This window comes from Protopterus annectens, chromosome 7.part0, assembly GCF_019279795.1.
Source record: "Protopterus annectens isolate FY-2018-M chromosome 7.part0, PAN1.0, whole genome shotgun sequence".
Classification (NCBI taxonomy): Eukaryota; Metazoa; Chordata; order Ceratodontiformes; family Protopteridae; genus Protopterus; species Protopterus annectens.
The window spans coordinates 1,252,271,079-1,252,293,853 of NC_056739.1; the positions used below are offsets into that span (position 1 = coordinate 1,252,271,079).

The 22,775-nt window shown below is 40.8% G+C and overlaps 1 protein-coding gene across 2 annotated transcripts in view; it reads left to right on the forward strand.

The window, feature by feature from the left end:
- MAP2K1 (mitogen-activated protein kinase kinase 1) overlaps nt 1-22,775 on the forward strand; it is a 1,005,884-nt gene that overhangs the window by 203,845 nt on the left and 779,264 nt on the right. The window contains exon 1 of one of the 2 annotated variants that reach the window (XM_044077866.1): nt 10,065-10,171. The exons of the other annotated variant lie outside the window; for it this stretch is intronic. Coding sequence (XP_043933801.1) covers nt 10,080-10,171 — 92 coding nt within the window. The 5' untranslated portion in view covers nt 10,065-10,079. Of the gene's footprint in view, nt 1-10,064; nt 10,172-22,775 lie in introns of those variants that run through there. 2 annotated transcript variants of the gene reach the window in all.

Sequence of the window (22,775 nt, forward strand, 5' to 3'; positions counted from 1 at the left end):
TCTGAATGTCGGATCTCTAGGGTGGCACCAGGAACTGAGTCACAACACCCACAATGGCTCATAAAATAGGAGTTGTCCTTGAACAGTAGTGTGTCAAACTGGACTGGGCTTACCAGAATAGACCTCTCCTGACAGAATGCAAAGTAATTACGTTAGAAACTAGTGGGGGGTTGTAAATAACTTGTAATTGGTGTTTGTTTGAAGGAAGATACCCAAGAAGCAGAGCTTTGTAATTCATAAGAGTGATCATCTGGTCTGTATTATTTTAGTAGTTGAATACATATTTATCAACAGCTAAACAGTGAAACACAGAATTCTTCCCAGGGTTAGGAACCACTGGGCCATCACCACAACTTTGCCCTTTTCCCCACCATAGTGCGATCTCGGAGTTGGTATATATAGTTAGGGGTATGTGGGGGCTTCAGATCCTCATATTGTAGACTGTGGGGGGCAAGGCCCCCCATTTGGGTGGGTTTGATTTAGTGCGGTGTGTGTTCTGGAGTGCTATAGGGCCAGTGGTTCCTAACCCTTGAAAAAATTCCATGCTTCACATTAATGCATTTCACTGTTTCTCTGTCGATGAATACATATTTCAAGGAACTAATATAGACCCTGATCATCTGTGTGGTGTATGATTAGTAATAGTCATGTTAGGTTATAATGTAGCTGCCATAACCCTTTGCAGGCTTCTTTTTTCTGTCATATGGATTCTGGAGTTCACTATTCTGTCCTTGGAGTGTTGTTTGTCAGTGCAGAACCTTCATGTACAGTGCTTTAGTTACCTATATCCATGTCTTGGTGAAGTACTTCAGTTCTTACTCTTTAAATGGAGTTGCAGTATTTATAGAAAAAAACAGCAAGCTTTTATCTTTTGTGTATTTCGTTTATTCATTCATTCATCATTTTCATTTTGCCCACTCTGGGGTCACAGGGGAGTCGGAGCCTATCCTGACATTCACTGGGGACAAGCCAGAGAAGCTGTATAGTGACACACGTAACTGTGGACAGTTTGGAGGATTGCTACTTTACCTGTGACATGCCTTTGCGATGTTGTTGGAAGGGGAGAAAAACTGTCAAAAACACAGACAGACACAGGAAGGACATGGACATTCTGCGCTAAAAAGCACTCTGACAAAGCAGTGTCTGCAAGTCAGCAATGCTAATTGCTGTGCAGCTGTGCTAAATACAGAAGCGGCTGTACCTGAGGGATGCCAGCTCTGGATAGAAGTAACTGTCTTGTCATTTTCTAATTGTAAACAGTAGTTCATCTGAGTTTGCAAGAGTTGTGTACATGTGTGTGAAATAAGATGGAATACTTTATTATTGTGACCATTACCTGTTTATGTATTTTTTACCTCAAGTTTGATGTCAGATGTACCTAGTAAAGCAGATGTAATTGAGTTCAGAGCCCATCTGTTGGTACAAGTGACTTACCCCTGCTGTTGTGAGATTACTGTTAAACAGTAGTCAGCGATCTTGTATGGCAGTAGTGTCAAACAGTGCATTCACTAAAATCAGTGTAAAACCAGTGCTGCTTATGCTTGTGTGTGTGTGTGTGTGTGTGTGTGTGTGTGTGTGTGTGTGTGGTTGCAGTCTGTGTAAGAGTAGCAGTTTGGTGATAGTTTCTTTCCCATTCCATCACAAGGTTCAACATTTCAAACAATAAGTAGCTATGTTTGGTGGTCTGGCAGGAGGTGTGTGTGTGTGTGTGTGTCTGTGTCTGTGAAAGTAACTAATCATTGACACAGTGATTAAGTGAGTAGCTTTACCATTTCACAGCACAGCTCTGGTTGAATTCTTGACTGTGTCTTCTATTTGGAGTCCATCTGCATGGATTTATCCTTGTGGCTGTGGTTCCACCAACACCCCAAATATGTAATATAGATGAACTGGCTTTCCTCCAGTGTCCACCTAGTGTGTGTGTGTGTGTGTGTGTGTGTGCGTGTGTGTGCGCGTGTGTGTGCGTGTGTGTGCGTGTGTGTGTGCGTGTGTGTGTGTGTGTGTGTGTGTGTGTGTGTGTGCGTGCGCGCACCTGGCTTGACAAAGAGAATGTTATTATGTGTTTTTGTGAAAATCAGTATAGCTTGTGATTGACCTGCCTTTGAGTGGCAGAGTGTGTGTAAAAATAATACCATTGTTTTTATCTGTGGAAGTGCACAAGTACCCAGCAATATTGTATAACTCCTCAGCAGCAGCAGTAAGAAAAAAAAAAAACAAGTCACTATCTTTCAAAAACGAGGCATAGGTTCATAGATTAGTATTAGGCTACCTGTCCTTGTGGGCCATTTTAAGCCTACCTAATTACCCCATGTGAGAATCAAACCCTGCACCTTGTGTCTGGTAAATACTGCAACTATAATGCCAACCTCCCACCCCATAAAGTATATCATATCACAAAATATTCAGACTCTCAGTGCTTCTAGGGATATAGCTGTCCTCACACTCCACAATATATAATTGAATTTTGACTCAGGATTAGTAGTTGCCTCTGCCCTGAACCTTATCTAGTGTCAAATTGGCCTTGCTCAGAAGTGTACACAAAAGATGACTGCAGCTTATGTATGGAGGCTTGGGACATTGTGGATGTTCATTGTGCATACAGCTGCAGTCATAACAGATGGGTTTTCCTGCCGTCGGGCGGGTCCTCGGTCGGCCGAATTCCAAAGTCTAGGTCCGGCGTCGGATGTCGTCGCTTCTTCCCTGACGTCAGTGTGACAGGGGTATAAAAGAACCAGCCGACGCCATTTTCTTCAGTCTTTCTTGCCGCGCGGTGCCCGAAGCAGTAGCATTTCGCAAGTGCTGGTCGGCCAGCTCCTGAGATTACAAATATTTTTCAACCGAAGTCTTCCTGAAAGCTAAGTACCCCGTTGGGGAAACTTTTCTTGCCTCAGACCGATGTCAGACAAAGCTAATAATTGCATTTCATGTGGGAAGCAAATACCACATAAGGATTTTCATTCCCTCTGCATTCCTTGCTTAGGCCCAGACCACAACGTCTCTGCCTGCCGTTTTTGTGCTACATTCAACAGACGCACTATTAAGCGTCGGGCGGAGTTCGCCCAACACTATTTTGGCAAAAAATTTAATTACATTATGTCGTCGGATACTCCGACTCCGGTTTTGGGTAAAAGACGCAAAGATAAGGACCGACATACGAGGTCCGCGACTTCTACCGACACCACCCTAAAGCCGACTACAGGTGCTCCGGTTTTCAGCGAGGCGCCTACGCAGCCCCTGACTACCGATGACACTTCATTGGCGGTGTCTTCTGTGCCCGAGGTCGCAGGCTCTTCGGCCCACACCCTGACTACAGATACCGAAGCCACTCTTGGCGGGGACACTCAGAGTTTAGACAGGCCTGCCACCTCTCAAGGTGTCTTCAGGCCTTCTTTTTCTTTTTCCATTAAGGCTTTCACTAAGTCCAAAGCAGCCATGCATGCTAAAAGACAAGCTCCACAGGGCCCCTCTCAAGGCCCCATGCCTAAAAAGCAGATGCTCAAAATGGCTGAGGATTTGATTACTCTTATCAGGGGTTCTCAACCCCCCTCGGACAAAAGGCCCAGAGTGGAGGAAGAATACCCTTCCTCAGACCAGGCCTCCATTACTTCAGAACATTCTGAAGACCAGGAACATTCTTACTCCCCTTTTGAAGATTCTGATGCAGAGGAGTCCATTCCATCTGTCTCCCCCCCCTGAGGATTACTCTTTTGGGGAAACCCTACATACCTTGAGGGAACACTTCCACTGGGAAGGCCAAGAGTACTCAGATTCCAAGAAAAGGCTTAGGGATTTCCTCTTGCTCCCTCAGCACAGGCCTCTGGCTATACCTCCTGTCTTAGACATACTAGATGATGTGTATTCGGAGGCCAGCCTTAACCCTGCTTCTTTACCTCCAGCTCCAGTCAAGCCTGACAGGTATTACCGGGTTCCTGATTCACACCAATTCCTGTACAAAAGCCATGCGGCTGACCCAGAAACTATTTCACAGGGTCCCAAGGGAATTAAGGCCTCCACTGCCAAAAATCCATTACCTTCAGCGAGAGATTCCAGAGCTTTAGAAAGGTGGGGGGAAAAAGGTATACACCTCGGCCACCTTAACCATGAGGGCATTAAACTGTCAGTTCCATATGTTAAAGTATCAGCAGTTTCTGTTATCTCAGTTGAAAAGCAAAATGTCACAACCTGAACAACCAGACTTGAAGGAGTTGCAGGATTTGTTACATAGTGCAGAGCAAGTGGGTAAACATACCTTGCAATGTGGTTTTGATGCTTTAGAGGCCTCATGTAGAGCTGCTGTTACAGGATCAGTCATACGTAGACATGCTTGGCTCAAAGAGCAAACCTTACCAGGTCATGTCAAAGCTAAATTGCTAGATGCACCTCTTCAAAAAGATGTATTGTTTGGTGTTAAAGCTGAGGAGGTATTAAAGAAAATGGAGGAAAAGGCAAAATCAATGCAAACAGTGAAAGATTTCCTACAGGTACAACCTCCACATTTCAGTAGAAATTGGCCTTCAAAGAATTGGTCCTTTCCAGCTACGGACAGGCCCCAAAGAGGCAGATACAGGCGCCCGAGGGGTAGAGGGCAATCTCAAGGATCATTTAGAGGCAGACAGTGGCAAGCACCTACACAAAGAGGTGGTGAGGATAGTTCACAGCCATTCAGAAAGCAGAACCAATGACTTTCCCCTTTGTATGCCAAGCAAGGCTCAAATAACAGCACCTTTAGGTGGAAAACTGGCATTATTTTCGAAAAATTGGCATATTGTCACAAAAGACAAATGGGTCCTGGACATTATAGACAGAGGCTACAGATTCCACTTTCACACCCCTCCAAAAATGAGAGGCATGCCAAACCTGCCACACAATCAAAGGGCAGAGGCACAAAGACAAATTTCAGATCTCATGGACATGAAAGCTATTCAAGAGGTACCTGCACAAGAACAGGGTCAGGGTTTTTATTCCAGACTATTCCTGGTACCAAGGAAGGGCAAAGATTGGAGACCTATTTTGGACCTATCCATCCTAAACACATTTTTACTCGTACCAAAATTCAAGATGCTCACATTACAGCAGCTTCTTCCCATGCTGGGCAAGGAGTCTTGGCTGGTAACATTGGACCTCAAGGAGGCATACCTGCATGTCCCAATCAGACAAGATTGCAGAAGATACCTCAGATTTCTTGCAGGTTCAACCCATTATCAATTCTCTGCATTACCCTTTGGCTTATCTACTGCGCCCAGAGTGTTCACGAAATGCCTGGCATCAGTAATTGCCTTCTGCAGACTTCAAGGGTACAAATATACCCATATTTGGACGACTGCCTGATCCAAGCGGACAGCAAGCACATACTTCTGAAACATCTGGCGTTTGTAATAATGTTGTTGAATTCTCTGGGATACACAGTCAACAAAAAGAAATCAAAGCTAATACCCTCTCAAACAATAATTTTCCTGGGTGCCAGCTTGAATACAAATACCCAGATGGCCTACCTCACGCCAGAGAAACAAGGGCAACTAACTCAATACTTCAGAAAACTGGCAACCTTCACCAGGCTGACTGCAAGGAAAATCCTGCAGGCTCTGGGATTCATGGCATCTTGCATCCTGCTAATCCCATGTGCAAAGCTGCATATGAGGAAACTTCAATGGTACCTAAAAAACTTATGGTCTCAACACAGCCACAGTTTGGAAACAATTATACCACTGATTCCATGTCTTCAAAAGGAATTTCTGTGGTGGGCTCAAGCATGTCAAAGAAACACAGGTCTCCCATTCTGCAAGCCTCACGCAAATCAAGTCATCACAACAGACGCCTCGGACTACGCCTGGGGGGCGCACATGACAGATCGGTGCATTCAGGGCAAATGGACCCAAAAAGAAAAGCACCTACACATCAATCAAAAGGAAATGCTAGCAGTAATAAATGCTATTATGGCTTTCAAAGACCTACTGCATCCAGGCCAGCTATTGATAAGGAAAGACAACACCACAATAATGTGGTACATAAACAAACAGGGAGGAACCCATTCATATCCCCTATGCAGGCTAGCCATGTCTCTTTGGAACATGGCTCTGGAATTAAAAATCGAACTTCAAGCGCAGTACCTGCCAGGCAAGGAAAACACGCTGGCAGACAACCTAAGCAGAAATATGACAGATCCACACGAATGGAAGTTGCATCCTCAAGTTTTTACAAAGATAATCCAAGCATGGGGAAGGCCAGACATAGATCTCTTTGCCACCCACAGAAATCACCAATTGACAAAATTCTGCTCAAGGACCTTTCATCCACAGGCCTGGAAAGTGGACGCACTCTCTTTCACTTGGACAACAATGACAGTTTATGCCTTTCCACCTCTTCCTCTGCTGCCCAAAGTTCTATTAAAAACCAGAGCAGACAGACCAAAGATGATTCTCATTGCTCCAGACTGGCCAAGACAACACTGGTACCCACTCCTGAGGAGCCTGACGCATTCCCCACCATGGATCCTGCCTCTAATGCCTCTACTACTGACTCAGCACAACTTCAAAACTCTTCACAGTCAGCTGAAAACACTCAATCTAGCCGCATGGAAGATTACTTAAATTCACAACAGACCCTACTCTCCAAGGAGGTGCAGGATGTCATTTTGGAGGCCAGAAGGCCTTCTACTAGAAAAGCCTACTCCGCCAAATGGAAACTGTTTTGTGCCTGGAATCAGAGAAAGGGTCAGAATCCTGGAATACTGAATTTACCTCAAATATTACAGTACCTAGCTGAGATGCTAAGCAGTGGACTTTCATTCTCCTCCATCAAAATCCATGCCTCAGCCATTTCTGCAGAATACAACACTGATCCTCCTTTATTCTCTCACCCCCTCTTAAGACAGTTCCTCAGAGGGGCTAAGAATATAAAACCCCCAAGGAAGCAACCAGTACCTGCTTGGGACCTCAATTTCATTCTAGAAAAACTGACCTTGCCTCCTTTTGAGCCAGCTGCTACAACAGATCTGCAATATTTGTCCTGGAAAACAGCCTTTCTTCTGGCTATCACCTCAGCTCGCAGGGTTTCGGAACTACAAGCCCTCATGGCTGTGCAGCCTTTCATCATTTTCCATCAGGACAGTTTCCTTACGAACCAATCCTTCCTTTATGCCAAAGGTAGTATCCAGGGTAGCCTTGAATCAGGCTATCCACTTACCTACCTTTTACCCTAATCCTCAAAACAAGGGGGAGAGACTACTACATTCCTTGGACATTCACAGACAGCTACGTTATTATTTGGACAGAACAAAGCCTTTCAGAAAATCAGAACAACTCTTTGTGTCCTATGCTACAGGAGCTCAAGGGAAGCCTATTTCCAAACAGACAATCTCAAAATGGACATCCCATTGCATACGCTTTTGTTACTCTTTTCATGGTAAAGCTGTACCTGCAGGCATCAGATCTCACTCCACAAGGGCCATAGCTACCTCTGCAGCTTTCCTCAGGAGGGTTCCTACCAAAGATATTTTGGAAGCAGCCACTTGGGAGTTCTGTGCATACTTTCTCCAAGCACTATCACCTACCATTATACTCCAAATCTAGAGCGGGCTTTGCCACTGCAGTCTTGCAGGGCATCTTGGCTCCTCCTAGTTCCACTTAATTCCTACCACCCCTTTTTTTAGCTTTGGGATTCAACCCATCTGTTATGACTGCAGCTGTATGCACGATGAACATAGTACAGTTTTGTACCTACCATAAATGTAGATGTTCGAGTGCTAATACAGCTGCAGTCCAGGTTTCCCTCCCTCCTTCCCCTCTTGGGACAAGCCTAATGGCTAACACCTACTCATACAACCTGATTGGGGTATTCTTTTATGGTGTATTTGCTTGCAACTACTGTTTTTTGATTATATTGCATTGCATTATTACATAAATTTATGTATTGCCTTCCTTCTGGGGGTACCTGACATCTGGGGGAAGAAAAACGGAAGAAAATGACGTCGGCTGGTTCTTTTATACCCCTGTCACACTGACATCAGGGAAGAAGCGACGACATCCGACGCCGGACCTAGACTTTGGAATTCGGCCAACCGAGGACCCGCCTGACGGCAGGAAAACCCATCTGTTATGACTGCAGCTGTATTAGCACTCGAACATCTACATTTATGGTAGGTACAAAACTGTACTTTACTACTACTTTCTTAACAGTCAACCCTCTGAGGTGTGCAGAAAAGTTTGCTGTAGCTTATGTGGGAGCTGTTGACAGAGCAGTCATTATTTCTTTAATTTCCTCAGAAACCTCAGAGGTGTGAAGAGAAGGTCACTGTAACATGTCTAAGGGCAGTATACTGTTTAGGAACAACAAGTCAGAATTTATTACTGTGGCCATTACTTTGCTTTCTCACATGCAGGCATCAGATGCATATACAAGTGAATATTTTTGGTGGGTAAGGGTAAAGAGGCATGACAGCAAAATCACGAAATAGGTTTATGTGCTCTAGCTGTTCTTTCAGTTGTGTCCCTGTTTAACATCAGTGTGTTACACAGAAGGTGGCTGTCGTTTAGGAGTAGGGGTGAGTAGGTATGCTGCATACATATATAACTGGCTACACCAGAGGGATACACAGAGAGTAAGTATTTTTTTTTTGGGTGGGGGAGTAGGGAGTATTCACTGATATGAATTATGTTTCTTTACAAGCATCAGTATGTTATGAACTGCTGTTTTGTGAGATACAACCTATTTTGTCCTAGAAACAAAAAAAGACTGAATTCCTTTTCTTGTAAATGCTTTTTGTTCCGGCTTTCAATAGATGCAAAGGTTGGAAAAATTGCACTAAAGTGCATCTCCTGAACATGTGTAATCCCGTGGCTTTTGGGGGCCTAGTGGCCCTCAGACACTTGGCTTAATTGGATTATTTGTTCCAGTTTTTTTATCGCATGCTTCCCCAGTTAGGGTGTGTTGAAAGGATGCAGGAAAAGCTAAGTTGAAGAGTAAGCATGAATTTCTTTCCTTAGTTGTGATATTTTTTTTTGTTCAGGTCATAACTGGATCAAATATGTGGGAAAAATGCACCGTAGAAAATCTAAAACATTTAAAATATTTAGGGGTTCTGGAGGTCTAGTGGTCCCAGACTCTTAGCTTAATTGAAATATTTTCTCTGTAGTTGTTATGGTGTTGTCTGGCCCGTGCATTAAGATGTAGGGAAAAAAAAAAGAGAAAATATTGGAAAAATATTATCTGGATGATGCGGGAGACCAGGGGATGAAGGCGCTGAGGCGTGTGTGTGTATTTGGATGTGTGAGAGTGGTAGGCAGCAAGTGAGTGCCATGGAACATTTCGCCTAGGACACCATTTCATTTAAGGCTGGCTGTGCATATGCACATTTGTGTCACAGTATGTCAGGGTGCTTGTCAGAAAAGATCATTTGGTAACATCCTTTCAAAATAATTCTGCTCTCCAACATTCATTGTGCAACCAAAAAATGGTTGTGGTGGTACTGAAAAATCAAGAGGGAATGTATTTTGTGCCAGGTGTAGTTGCTTGCCCCACAGTGTTGGTTTGTTATCAGATGAACTGTTAAATGGCTTCCAAGTAAAAAGGTTTTATGTCATTCCTACTGAGAAGCTCTCATGTCCTTTCTTGTTTAATATTATTGCTTCTGGGAAGGACTGTGTACATATGTGCATTTGTGTTCCACTCTTTCAGGGTGCTTGTCAGAACAAGTCAGTCAGTGTACCCTTTGAAAATTATTTTATTACCCTGCATTCATTCTGCAACTGAATACTTGCTATTGTGGTACTGAAAAGCAAGAGGAAATGCATTTTGCATCGGGTGCAACTGTGTGCATCACTGTATTTTGCTTCCAAATGAGTAGTTATGTAGCTTCTGAATAAGAGAGTTTCACATCATTCTTACTAAGAAGGTATCACATGTTTTATTTTGTTTTTAGTCATAGCTTCTTGAAAGTATTGTTTCCTTTCCGCATATCTCTTACCATATTCGGGTTCTTGTCAGAACAAGTCATTTGATAACATCCTTTGATTTTGCTGCCATTCATTGTGCAGCCAAAATCTTGTCACTGTGATACTGAATAGCAAGAAAGAATTTATCCAATGAAACTGCCAGTAACACAGAGGATTATGATCGGGTCTCTAGTCATAACCTACGTATTTGCACCATGGATGCCAAGAAATTCGCTCTCTAGGTGAGTTAATTCTTTGTAGTACATGGAGTACATCTGCTCCTTGCATTACCAGTTACAGAGAAAAAAAGTGTGGGTGTGCTAAGTGTTTAACTGGCTTTCAATGCCTTTGAAAGCTGGTAAAGCACTTAGAGCTGTCACACAGCAGGCAAAAGTGAAGTGCCCCTCTGAAGAACAAAAAGCTTTAAAAAGCTGTTGGACGCATTGTTCTGCCACTGTTTTTCTTTGTAAATATGGCAGAGTGAAGTTCTAACAGCTTTTAAAAGCAGCTTTACCTTCTGTCACTGTTCTTTGCTGGTTGGCATTGTCTGCTGTTGGTCCCTAGTATGAACCTCAGTCTTAACATCACACAGGGGTGCTTACAAAACTTTTGTTAAACAGCCCTAAGCGCCATTAAGATCAGGTCTTGCATTATGGATGTGCTTAATAAGATTATCTTCTTCCTTATTTTGGAGTGTAGTTATGGAGTTTCATGCACTACATAGATTTTTATGCATCACCTGGATAAGTTATTAAAGTCACTGTTACGTCAGTTAACCATGGAGGAAAGATGGGGTGCCAGAAGGGTTTGTACTTTGTAGTACTTAAAACTGTTTGTTTTTCTTTTTTGACACACTAGATTTTAGAGCACTTGGTTAGCAGATTAGTTAATACAGCAGAACTAACTTACACACTGAATTATATTTTTTGTACAATTCAGCTTTTTTGTTCACCACTTTAGCTGAGTGTATTCAACCTCATGCACATTTGAATCATTATAAGGTGTGTATGCAGTTGAACTATTACACCTGCTGGGAGGCATACTCACCATTTATAATGCCTTGGGAAAAGTTACCATGTGGTTTCCACAGCTTTGTGTCTAACCAGGTTGTAGATGTCTTCAAAAAACCTTTATATGGAAACTAAGGCATTGTTTGCTGTTCAGCCAAAAAGAAAATCTAGTAAATGTTTAGCTGCTTTCCCAATTTAAGTAAAGTTTTCATCTCCTTCCAAAAGATAATAAATTAGTGGTTTCTAAAGAGGTTTATCCTTCTGCTGCTGTGCCTCCTGTAAATATCACAGAATCTGTAGATGTATTCTGTCAAGAATCTTCTTGTCTGAAGTTTTTAAAGAAATGTCCTCAAGCACTCTGGAATGTTTTTCTTTTTCTTTTTAGTAACTTCCACCTCTGTAAAATTATAGAATGTGTATGTGTAAGTGTAACTACTGTTTATGTATAAATGTAAATAAAAATGTAACTACTGTTTATTTATAAATGTAAATAAAAATTTAACTACTCTGTGTTTGTCTGGATCTTAGTATGTTTCAGTCTAAGCAAATGGAGCTTTTCTCCCCAGCCTCCCCTGAAAAAGGTTTTACCCAGCTGGACTTTCCCAGTAGTAAAGACAAATAAATAAATGAACAAATATGTTGAGGATGGCCCTACAAACCGTACTGCTGGTAACAGTACATAAACAAAGGCCCCCGGTTCCAGAAGACTTGCTCTCTGTGTGAGTGAGAGCAGGTGTTTGTTTTGGAATCTGGTCACCGTAGTAAGCCAGTTTATAGGTAGGCCTTACACTGAAGTAAGTCACTTACGCTGAGAGCTGGTGTTTTGTAATCGAAGCAAACTTGCACTGAGAGCAACTCTTTCAGAATCTAGTCCAAGGTGATTAAAGTGTGCATGACACCAACACCAGACACACCAAAATAAGCTTCACACGCAACAGTTGATTTTTAGAGTTATGTGGCTTAACAAGAATTCACCCAATTCACTCAGCCCACTGCCTTTCAATACTAGCTTACCAATGACAACTATATCTAAGCAAATACTTTTTTTTGCATTCACTCACTCTCACACACACTGTTTCACAGGCAGTTTGTAAAAGTACCCTTCTCAGTGCTACTATCTCTTCCTGCTTTATAGCGACTTTATCATCATCCAGTCCATTTGGGTTTACTAATATCACTTACGGTGTATTCTTACTATGAGCCAGTCTCTCCATTAATATGGTAGATGGCAACAGTTATAATTCCCCAGCCTTATGCGAGTTTCCCTTATTTGTATCAGTAAACAGCCAGGCATAACTTTTCAAGTAGAATAAAAAAATCTTCACATAAAGAAATTGGGCAGTACAGTTTAACAAATGAAATATACAAACATATACTGTTGTATATAGAAATGCGAAATAGAAGATTTTGAACTGAAAGATGGCAGTCAGAAAACAATGTCTTAACAGCTTGCTGGTTCTGTCACTACCACTAACTAAAGTTAACTGTCATTTACCTTCCTTTGACTTTTATGTCAAATGGTAAAAGACAAACAGGCAAAGTTTACTGAGATGAGTTCAATGATTCTGGGCAGCAGGGTCTCTCTCTTCTCAACTGCAGTCCCTTCAAAGGTGTTCTTCATTGCTCCCTGTCTTGTTGTATGTTCACCAGTAACTCTGAAAGGAAAGCAACGACTCACTGAACTAACTGGTGAGTTGATTTTCAAAGTAGTCAATCCAGAAGGCATTCTGGAATAAACTAGTATATGAGAGCACTAATTTAGCACTATTGTTTTAGACAAACCTCCCCTTTCTGCAATAGGTGAGTAAGTCATGAACATTTATATCCTGATAGATAAGAACTTTAAATCCAAATAACATTCCCAGAACAAAGTTGTGTTAGTAACCAGAAAGCTCTACCTCTAAATAAGGTAATATTTTTTGACAGATAGTGGCAGTCTTACAAAAAGCACTGCTGTTGTTTGTATTAGTGTCATGTTCAAACCTCTGCTGCGTTTTTACAGAAGACAGTTACTTGCTCTGTAGAGCTTGTCACATTCATATCTTTATTACATTTTCAATTAAAAACATAGTTGCAGATTTTATACAGCTTTTCACATTACACATCTTTGCTGCAGCATTACTAAAAATTTACATGTCCAAGTTTTGCGCAGCTTTTCACAACAAGCCTTTTAAAGTAGGTGTTTTTGCATATGGTGATAGATGCAACACTTCACATGCACATGTGCCCTTTCATTTATGCTTTCCCAAATTACTGTTTCTGGTGGTGATGCCAGGCAGCGTATGAATGGCACAGCACTTGCACGTTCTGTTTTGTGCATATTTTTAGATAGCTAATCCTTCCTCTTCCCTCTCATTTGATTCTGTTCTGACTTGTGTATGATCTGGTTATGTTTTTGAGCTTGCCACATTTGGGATGCTGGGAGTCATTTTTCAGGGCAGCATTCCCTTAGTAGTAAGCTTTACTTGATTAACATTGTGAGTTATTGTCAGACAAGGGAGTATGATGGCTGGGTAGGAGTATTTTTTGTATGTTTAAAACAAAAGTTAACTGAACTGAGTGCATATGTGATGAATACTATGAGTGGGTGTATTTATACATTTTCCATGAATAGGTGAGTTATTTATATTTCATTAGTGGGCGTATAATCTAGTTAGAAAAGTTTTCAGTATATAAAATATCTTCTTGGCCTTCACACATGTAGATGTTACTGATTTAGCAGTGTATGCATTATACCTTTTCTGTTGTTAGTATCCCTTAACCAGCTGTCAGGTGTTGATAGAAAGTATGGATTTGCCACTTTAAAACTGAGTAGGTAACAGTGCACTCAGAGTATTGTTCAGAGATGTTACAGGAATGGTTCAGTCAAAAGCATAACAAAAGACAAAATGGAACCTTAAGCATTATACAAATATTTTATATTTGCTTACAAGACTTCTCCTAGGAGGTAGGTAGGTAGGTAGGTGGTAGTTAATCTTCACTGGTTCTGTACTTGTAAGCTGCTTCAAGTGTTTAGCCAGTTAGCAAGAAAACAGCCTGCCCTGGTTCCTGCTGTGCTATGTAAAAGGTTGTGATGGTTTCCTTCTTTGTTCCATGCAGAATGTTTGACCAGCTAGAAACAGGTCCATGCTGTCTTTATCTTTTTGACAGAGTCATTCCTGCCACTGCATTTTTGCCAAGCATTTGAAGCAGTTTATAAGGACGGAACCAATGGGGGGGTTATATGTTTGTTGCTGTTGGTTAATATTGTCAGTCTGTCCTTTCATTAGAGAAAAGGGGGAAAGTATAAGTAACAACTGGTTATTATCTGTGTTCAGAACTGGTGTTTTGCTTCAAATGTTTGTTGCGTGATTTTCATGGCATGAGGGAACATTGCACATAGCCATTTATTTTGTTTCTCTGCACAGTACAGAACTACAAAACAATGGACTTTTCGTGACCTCATTGCTTGATTAGAGTTAAGACTCTTATATTTTGATTGGGATTTCCTGCAGATGGAAACTTTATAAGCCAGACTTTGTAAAAGTTTTCTGTTATGATTTGGAAATCTCAAAAGTATTATCAAAAAATAAAATAAATGGCCTTTTGGAAGTCTCACTGTTCTGAGTTCATTCACCTGAATGATCTGGTCATTTAGTGAAATCAGTGCACTACTAGAGGAATTGTTGGCAGTAGTAGGCCTTTCTGTGGTGAGTACCTTCTGTCATGTGGATGTAACAGAAATAGAATACTGTATCTGTGCTTTTTCACCAAGACTGTTATCTCCATTGTGATGCACATGACTGATGTCTTTTAGCTTGAGACCTTATTTTTAGATGACATTCTTAAGGATATGAAGACTAGATAAACTTTTGAACATTGTAAATGCAAGACTCTATCTGAGTAAATAGTAACTGAACATGTGATATGTACCAGCGGGTAAGCCAAGAGAAATACTTTCCATAGAGAGATGATGCTGTACAAAAGAACTAGCTGGTTTTCCTTTTTTTTGTATGAATGGACTAGACAGGACATTCTTTTTACTGCTGAAAGGAACAGAATAATCCAATGTTGTCTTTTCCATCTGGATTCAACCTATGGGTTATTGTATCAGATTCTCCAAAACGGGCCGTATCTCAAAGACTTCTGCTGGTTGAGCTCTGCCTCCTCCACACATAGTGCCTCGTTCAACTAAGAATACATCAGATCTAGTTTGCCGCCATCTCTGGATATCATCTACAGGCATTGCTCCTCTGGAGTGCATCCTTTTCTGCTCTTTTTCACCATGTGTCCTCTATCCTGTTGTGGAGTGTATTTAGGTATTGGTGATAGGCAATAGGTAGTTTTTAGGTTAGGTAGTATAGTCTTTTCCCGCCTTGTGCAGCCTTAGTCGGGGCTAGGGACACCTTACTCCAGTTGTGCAGTAGTTCCTTGGGGAGCACAGTCAATTACCAGAAATCAGTTCTCCATCCACTTCAAACACTAGAATTCATAGGTTGCCACTTAGACACCTTTTCCCAGATTGCAAAGCTTCCAGCGTCCATAATTTCGAGTCTTCAGTCTCATACAATCTCTCTGCTTTCTTACAAAAAAGCTCTGGCCTCTCTCCTTCTGAAACTATTGGGGCACATAGTCTGATCCCACTAGCGAGGTACCACATTAGGGGTCTGCAGTGGACTCTGGCAGAGCAGTGGATTTCTGTAATTTATTCAGTGGAGTTTCCCATAATTCTAATGAGTTTATGTTATGTCAGAGTGACTGTTATCCTCATCACCCCATTTTGGCCTCATCAAGTTTTGTTCTCCTTTCTTTGGGCTCTTTTGAAGCACCCCCCCTTGGGTGCTGAATCCTATTGTGGATCTCATTTCCCATCCAGTCATGCTATTCCCACTCAGTCTCCAGACTCTAAAGTTAATTGCATGGTTTTGCTACTTCCTCTGTTGGCCAGAAATCCTAAGCTTTCCAGCTGTGCAATGCATATCTTGTCCTCCTCCTAGAAGATGTATACACAGATGGTGTCCACGAGCAAGTGGAAGTGTTTTGTTATTTGGGCTGACTCTCAGGATTTTTATCTGTTCTCAGCATTTTTGGAAGCAGTTCAGGATTTTCTTGTGGATTTGTTTAATTCCAGTTCCAGTTATTCTGTGATTAAAGTGCAATTGGCAGCTATCTCCAACTTTTGTATCAGCAGTGATAATGTGCCTCTGGATGCTCTGAAGATTTCAAAAGCATTCCTTAAGAGTACTTTTCTACTACAACCTCCTCTTTGTGATCCTGTTCAGCTGTGGGATTTGCCTTTCATGTTGTAGGTGCTTGCGGTTTATCCATTTGAACCATCTGCTACCATTAATTTGAAATTTTTGTTTTGGAAAGCCTTGTTTTTTGGTGGCTGTCTCCTCTGTCAGGCATGTATCTGAGTTGCAGGCCCCTTCTTCTATCCCAGCCTATTTGGCTTTCCATAAGGATAGGGTGTCCCTTCATACAAATCCCTCCTTTCTCTCCAAGATGGCTACAGAGAGTAAGTTGAATCAAGATATTCACCTTCCCTTATTTTTTGTTCCTAATTTCACCAGTTAAGGTGAATATTTGTTACATTGCCTTAATGTCCATAGGCAATTGAGATTTTGTCTAGACAGGGTGAAATCTTTCTGGAAGTCTAAACAATTTTGTCTCCTTCTCCAAGTATCAATTGGGACAGCGTGTTTCAGAGGTTACACTGTCCAGGTGGCTGCCAGATGGATGATTCATGTACTGTTGCTGTTTGGGTATGCCCTCGTACTCCCACTGCAAGCTGGTCATTTAGTCAGATCTAGGGCTTCCTTTGCTTCTACTGTATTTGCAAATATCTTTTCATAGAACCTCCCCAGGTGTTACATGGCTGGGGATTCTGTCCCACAGGTTGTTTCCAGACAGAAAAGACAACATCAGATATGAAAATTGTGTGTTCACCATAACACTAGATCCGTGTTGTCTTTCTCTGTCTGGTACAACCTTCCCATCCCCCTGCCCCTCACCTGACCGTTTGGGAAGTTCTTTTGCATGTGATGACCAAGATGGGTTGGTTGTGTTACTTTGCTTCTGGAGTCCTTGGTGTCTGTCCCCCCCCAGGATGGTGTTTTTACGGTTGAAACAAACCAAGATAAAGGGCCAGCACCAGTGGAAGTTGCCAAAAAATATAAATTTGTTAAATAAACATATCAAGACAATTTAAGAGTGTAGACCACCCCAAATTTATGCACTGAAGGAGGCTAATACAGCCGAAACTGGTTTTCTTGCTTCTAACAGGGCACTTTTGTGTTGGATTTGGGGTGGTCTACACTCTTAAATTGTCTTGATATGTTTATTTAATAGATTTATATTTTTTGGCAACTTTCACTGGTGCTGGCCATTTATCTTGGTTTGGTTCTGTTTTTTTGGGCCTTGGCACTTGCTGTACCTGCGAGGAGTCTGGTTTGAGCGTGAGTTTTTACAGTTGAGGCAGAGAGGGGCAAACTCTATCTGAGGTATTTTTAGTTGAGCAAGTCATTGTTGGTAGAGGAGGTGGAGCTTGGCCAGCTGAAGTCTTTGAGATCTGGGCTGGTCTCTGATCTGAGTCATATCCAGTAATCCACAGGTTGAGCCAAATGGAGAAAGGCAACGTGGACCTATTGTTATGATAAGAACATAACTTTAGTATTTTGGACATGTCAAAGGGAGCAGAATGTTTTTGGACATGTTTTGTCCGAGACGTTGTAAATGTACAATCTGATATGATCTTGTCCATTTACTTCAACCTTCTGTACTAGATGCAGCAGGCTGTAGTTAGTTCAGCAGAAGAAAATTTTCTAGGCTTTTGTACCTCCCCTTTACCCCAAAAGCTTTACAGTGTTCCTGATGTCTTCAGATGTCTGTTATTGATTTCTGTTATTGTTCGATGAACTTACATCATGAAACCATCTCTAGGCTACTTTTGTGTGTTTAAAGTTGTTTAAAGTGTGTATTCCACTTTTTGGCTTTCTTTTTTACGCAAAATTGTGAATATTTTTATTATTTGCTATTTAGATGGCTTTCAGGTCAGCTCTAACTATTTATTACTTATTCCTGTTAAAATTTTATTTTAACCTTCCACTGGTTCATGACTTTGTAGTCATGCCATATTTTTTAGAGCTTCATTTCACAGGTGTCTGTGTTTGCTGGTTTCTAGCTATGGGTATAGCTGTGTTTATAGGTGTGTACATTCTTGTCTTTCTGGCTTTGGTTTTGGGTTAGTTCTAGAGATTTATGATGATTAGTCAAACAACATTTCTCCAGTAGACAAAGCCATGAAAAATATCACTGAAAGACCCTTTAAGCAAACAGCTAGACAAGCTTTCTCAAAGAAGAGCAAGCACATCTGTTCCTCCCATGTGGGTGAAGACATCCTAACTTGTATGTACAGATTATATGGTTGCACAATAGTGGAGAAGAGTGAATAGCTCATGATTGCTGAAAAGAAGCTTTTACTAATATTGCGTTCAATTTTTTATTTGGACAAATCACCATTGAACACCCCTCACGTTCCCAGTTCTGGCTGGTCATGGAAAGTAAACTTGCTGGATTCAAGAAATGATAGTCCTATTGGCACACAATTCTGTCCTAGAATTTCTATTTACTGAGTGTTGTTTGTCTTGGGCAGGATCATTTTTAAAACTAGATATGACTTTTCTGAAGTCTTTGATAAAAGCTTGGTAGACAATAAAAACAAGGTAATGTTGAAGGTCTTTTTGAGTTCTTTTTTTCCCCCTGTGTGTCTTCCAACTGTCAGCCCCTTATACTTTTTTAACTCCTTTATTCTAGAGCACATTGGACCCTACTTACACCCGAGTGACAGCCATCATCCAGGCAACCACAAAGGGGTTTGTGTCCCATGTCTTTGCCTGATCTTCACCCTGCTGCTGGGGGAGGGGGGAGTGTCCTCATTCCAGCAGACTGAGCATCAGTTTTCAGACTCTTGAACCATAGCTGTCCGTATTTCAGGATGGACCCTAATTGTCTCCAGGCTGGTGAATTGCCCAACACTCCTTCCCTAAATGGCAGCTGTGTAATTTAGGACAGAAGGTAGGGTGTTTTCAGTTAGCCTAACTACATCCTTTGCAGATTGATTTGAGCACCTACATTCATGCAGGGGCCTCGTCCTCTACATTGCCATAGATAATTCCAGGGTTTGGCTATCTGTTGGGTAGCTAAATGCTTTTGTACTCTTCCATCAAAGTGATAGTTATGATGGAACACAGAATGGTTGTATAAGCATATTGACCATAACAGTAGATGTTCAGATAACATGTCCCAGAGGTCTATGCATCTGGCCAAAAGTACAGACTTCTGTCTGTCCCATTCCCATTGTATAAGGAGATGTACTGCAGCAGTTATCCTGTTATCCGAACATTTACTAATGTGCTTATACTCACAGCAAAGTACTTTTTCCATGCTGTCCTGAAATGTGCAGCCTTCTCCTTCTTGAGACAGCACTGCTCTGCAGTCTCCAAGTCATACTTTGCACACATTTTTATACTGCCTCCTGAATGTTTACTGCAGTCTTTTAATACTAAGAACCCATGCAGTTTTCCATTAGTTACATAATTCAATAATGCTTCACAGAAGTAAACAGGGTGATGAGGAATATGTGCACCTATGGATACTGTAAACTTCATTCACATTCTTCAGATGACAGAAGAAATCCATTTCCTTCACACAACTCACTCAAATCTTTCTAAAAAAAATAAACATTTCTTCTTTTCTTCCCCTTCCCTCCCTCTGTCTCTCTCTACCTGTGTGTGTGTGTGTGTGTGTGTGTGTGTGTGTGTGTGTGTGTGTGTGTGTGTGTGTGTATGTGTGTGTATATGTGTGTGTATATATATATCATCTTTCGGCTGTTCCCGTTAGTGGTCGCCACAGCAGATCATCTGTTTCCATTTCTTCCTGTCCTCTGCATCTCACCACATCCATAAACCTTATCTCAGTCCTTCCTCTTTTCCTGTTACCTGGTAGCTTCATCCTTAGCATCATATAGACTGCATACTGATACACCAATGCCATTCTGTCCTGGGTAATAGCATCTTTAAGTACATACTCCCCTTCTCCCACAATACTAGTGCATTAGACCTGCTAAGCTGACAGAACCTGTTATCATCTCTCTGTTCCCCCACCTTTTTTCACTGTAAAATCTCAATGACATTGAGTTTTTAGTTTGTAAGTGCTACACAAGTCCAATATTGTTGTGACTGTAATTTGTATTCTTTATATTACCTTTGTCACCTGTATATGAAGTATATATATATATATATATATATATATATATATATATATATATATATATATTTATATATATAATTTTTTTTTTTGCATGTTTTTGTCTCAGTTCCAGTCGATCAGTGTTCTATCCTGGTTAATAAATTTAAGTAAATAAATAAATAAATAGGTTCTTCCTTCATGTCATGATGACATAAGAGTCACAGGTGAATGACTTTGGGATTATAGAGTAATATTTTCTATTAAATGTCTGTTTGATACTGTCTGCTGACTGCTACTTTCATCTCAGCATAAATCTGTATCACGCCCTCCTTCTCTCTGGTTATTCGGTGGTAAAATCTAACCCAGTTACTTCTCCAGCATTTTCCGCCCTGTATCATTGTATTTCCTGTCATTTCTGTCATTCTGTCCCTTCTTGTCGGATAGACGTAGAATTAGCCATCTTTTCAGTTGACATCTATTTTGAGAACTACATATGAACAAAAGTTCCTAAAACTATACATAGTGGCTACCCAGATATGCAAATGCTGTAGTGAAAATAACGGTTTTACTGCAGATCAAAGCACTGGTTCAGGATAATCATCCTCAACCTGCAGCATTTCGTTTTGGGCATTACATCACTCACTGCTGAACTGGCAGTGGGGATCAAAGATTGCCTTTCCACACATGCTAATAAGTGGTCAAGGGGAATGTGTAGGCACCTGCAAAGTAAAGCAGCTTGTGTGGGGGCCCTTTGTTTTCAGTTTATTCATTGATTTCATTTCATCCATTAATATACTTCCATTACATTATTCCACTTTAATATTTTTATTTGCTTTGGAATTTGAATCTCTGATCAAAGAACTGGTGCAGAGGAGGTATTATGGCATTCATCAACCGTTAGACATTGAGAGCGTGTATCTACCAGGTCCAGTTGATATTGTCGAATAGCTGGATCATCAGAACAGGAGACATATTTGTACACTGATTTCTGCTTCATTGAAAGGTAAAATAATGATACTGGAGTGAAATGGTGTAAGATGAATTTCCTTTTCCCCAGTGTTGTGTGATCTTGAGGTAGTTTTTACAAAGGGATTAGGTCTCACTGTATTTTTATGATTACCTAGGGCATACCTATCAACCTTATAACATAAGAATTCTGGATAAAACCAAAATAATGTTGTTTTTTTTCGGGGGGGGGGGGCTAATGCCCAAAATAAGAGGGAGATTTTAAATATTGATATTATAAACTTTGAAAGTTGCCAGAGTAACAGGTTTTGCATCAGTGTGCTTTTTCTGAAGGATATGAAGTCTGCAACTCAAATGTTTGTCATTTAGTGACTGTAGTCCTCAGTGTTTTGCCAGAAATCATCAAATTTCATGAGCAACAGACAAAAATATGAAGTGAAAATCTTGACCTGATGATGAGGTATGACTGTAGTGCAGCAACCTGGTCTCACCGATAGCTTGCATACTCATCTAGCCATGTAGTGTGCACATTTCTTAATGTGTTAACACAGTGTAATTCCAGCCGTAACACAGTCTGAAATGTCTACATTATATTTCACATTTAAGCTGAAGGATCTGTGATGGTGTGCTACTTGTTGTTTACAGTGTTCCCCCTTAATTCTGGAAGGTAAGCCAATAGCAGTTGTTTCGCCAAAGTGCTAAAAATATGAGGTGAAAACAGGCAGTGGCACTGTTGAGATCTGTCTTCTGACAGTAGAAGAGTAAAGTAATGACTAAACATCCATAGACTGGCCATTTAGGTGTTACTTTAGACCCTTCTGTTTCTGTCTTCATAGTGATCAAATAGGTAAAACCTGTTTAAATGTTACTACTTTTAAATACAACTAAAAATATTTAACTGTTTGACACTAGTCACACTGCTGCTGCTGCCTTTGATAGGTTACTTTTTGCTGGTGTGCACAGCTTGCATTAAGTAGGTTCATGAAACATGTACTTCCTGTCTTACCTGATTTATTTCTTAGATATATTGCTAATGAAAACTGGAACACACAGTATGAGCTTTACTAACTTCAGTACTGCAGCACAGAATATACTTTGACTGGTATTTAAATTAATTATTTCATGGCGAGCTGCGTAAGACTGAGGCATTTATTTCATTGTTCTACTTAAATGTTTGGACTCCTGCACATTATTATGTCATTGGTTGGTTATTTATCAAACACGTTAAAGGATGCACTGCAGCAAACCCAAACTTCTTTCCCCTCTCATTTCATTTCAGTAAAATGCCTGACAGTCAAGCAATGTTTCTGTATAACAAAAATAATGTTAACAAATAAATAAAGCTCAAAGACAATAAAACACACACACCATGTTAGATCATGGATCTGAAACTTAATAGAACAGTAAAATGTAAAAAAAATAAAATAAAAAATAATCACAGCACTGGCACCTCAGACCACCATTTACCATGTACAGTATAGATCCTTTACATATACCGAGTCAGTCATTACTTTCTGCATTAAGTTAATAACATGCAGCGAGTGTGTGTACATGTACAGTATCGCTCGGTCACTGATGTTAAAAAAGTGAACAAAACAACAGATGCCAGATTGTGGATCTAAATGTTTCTCCAGTCCTTTTT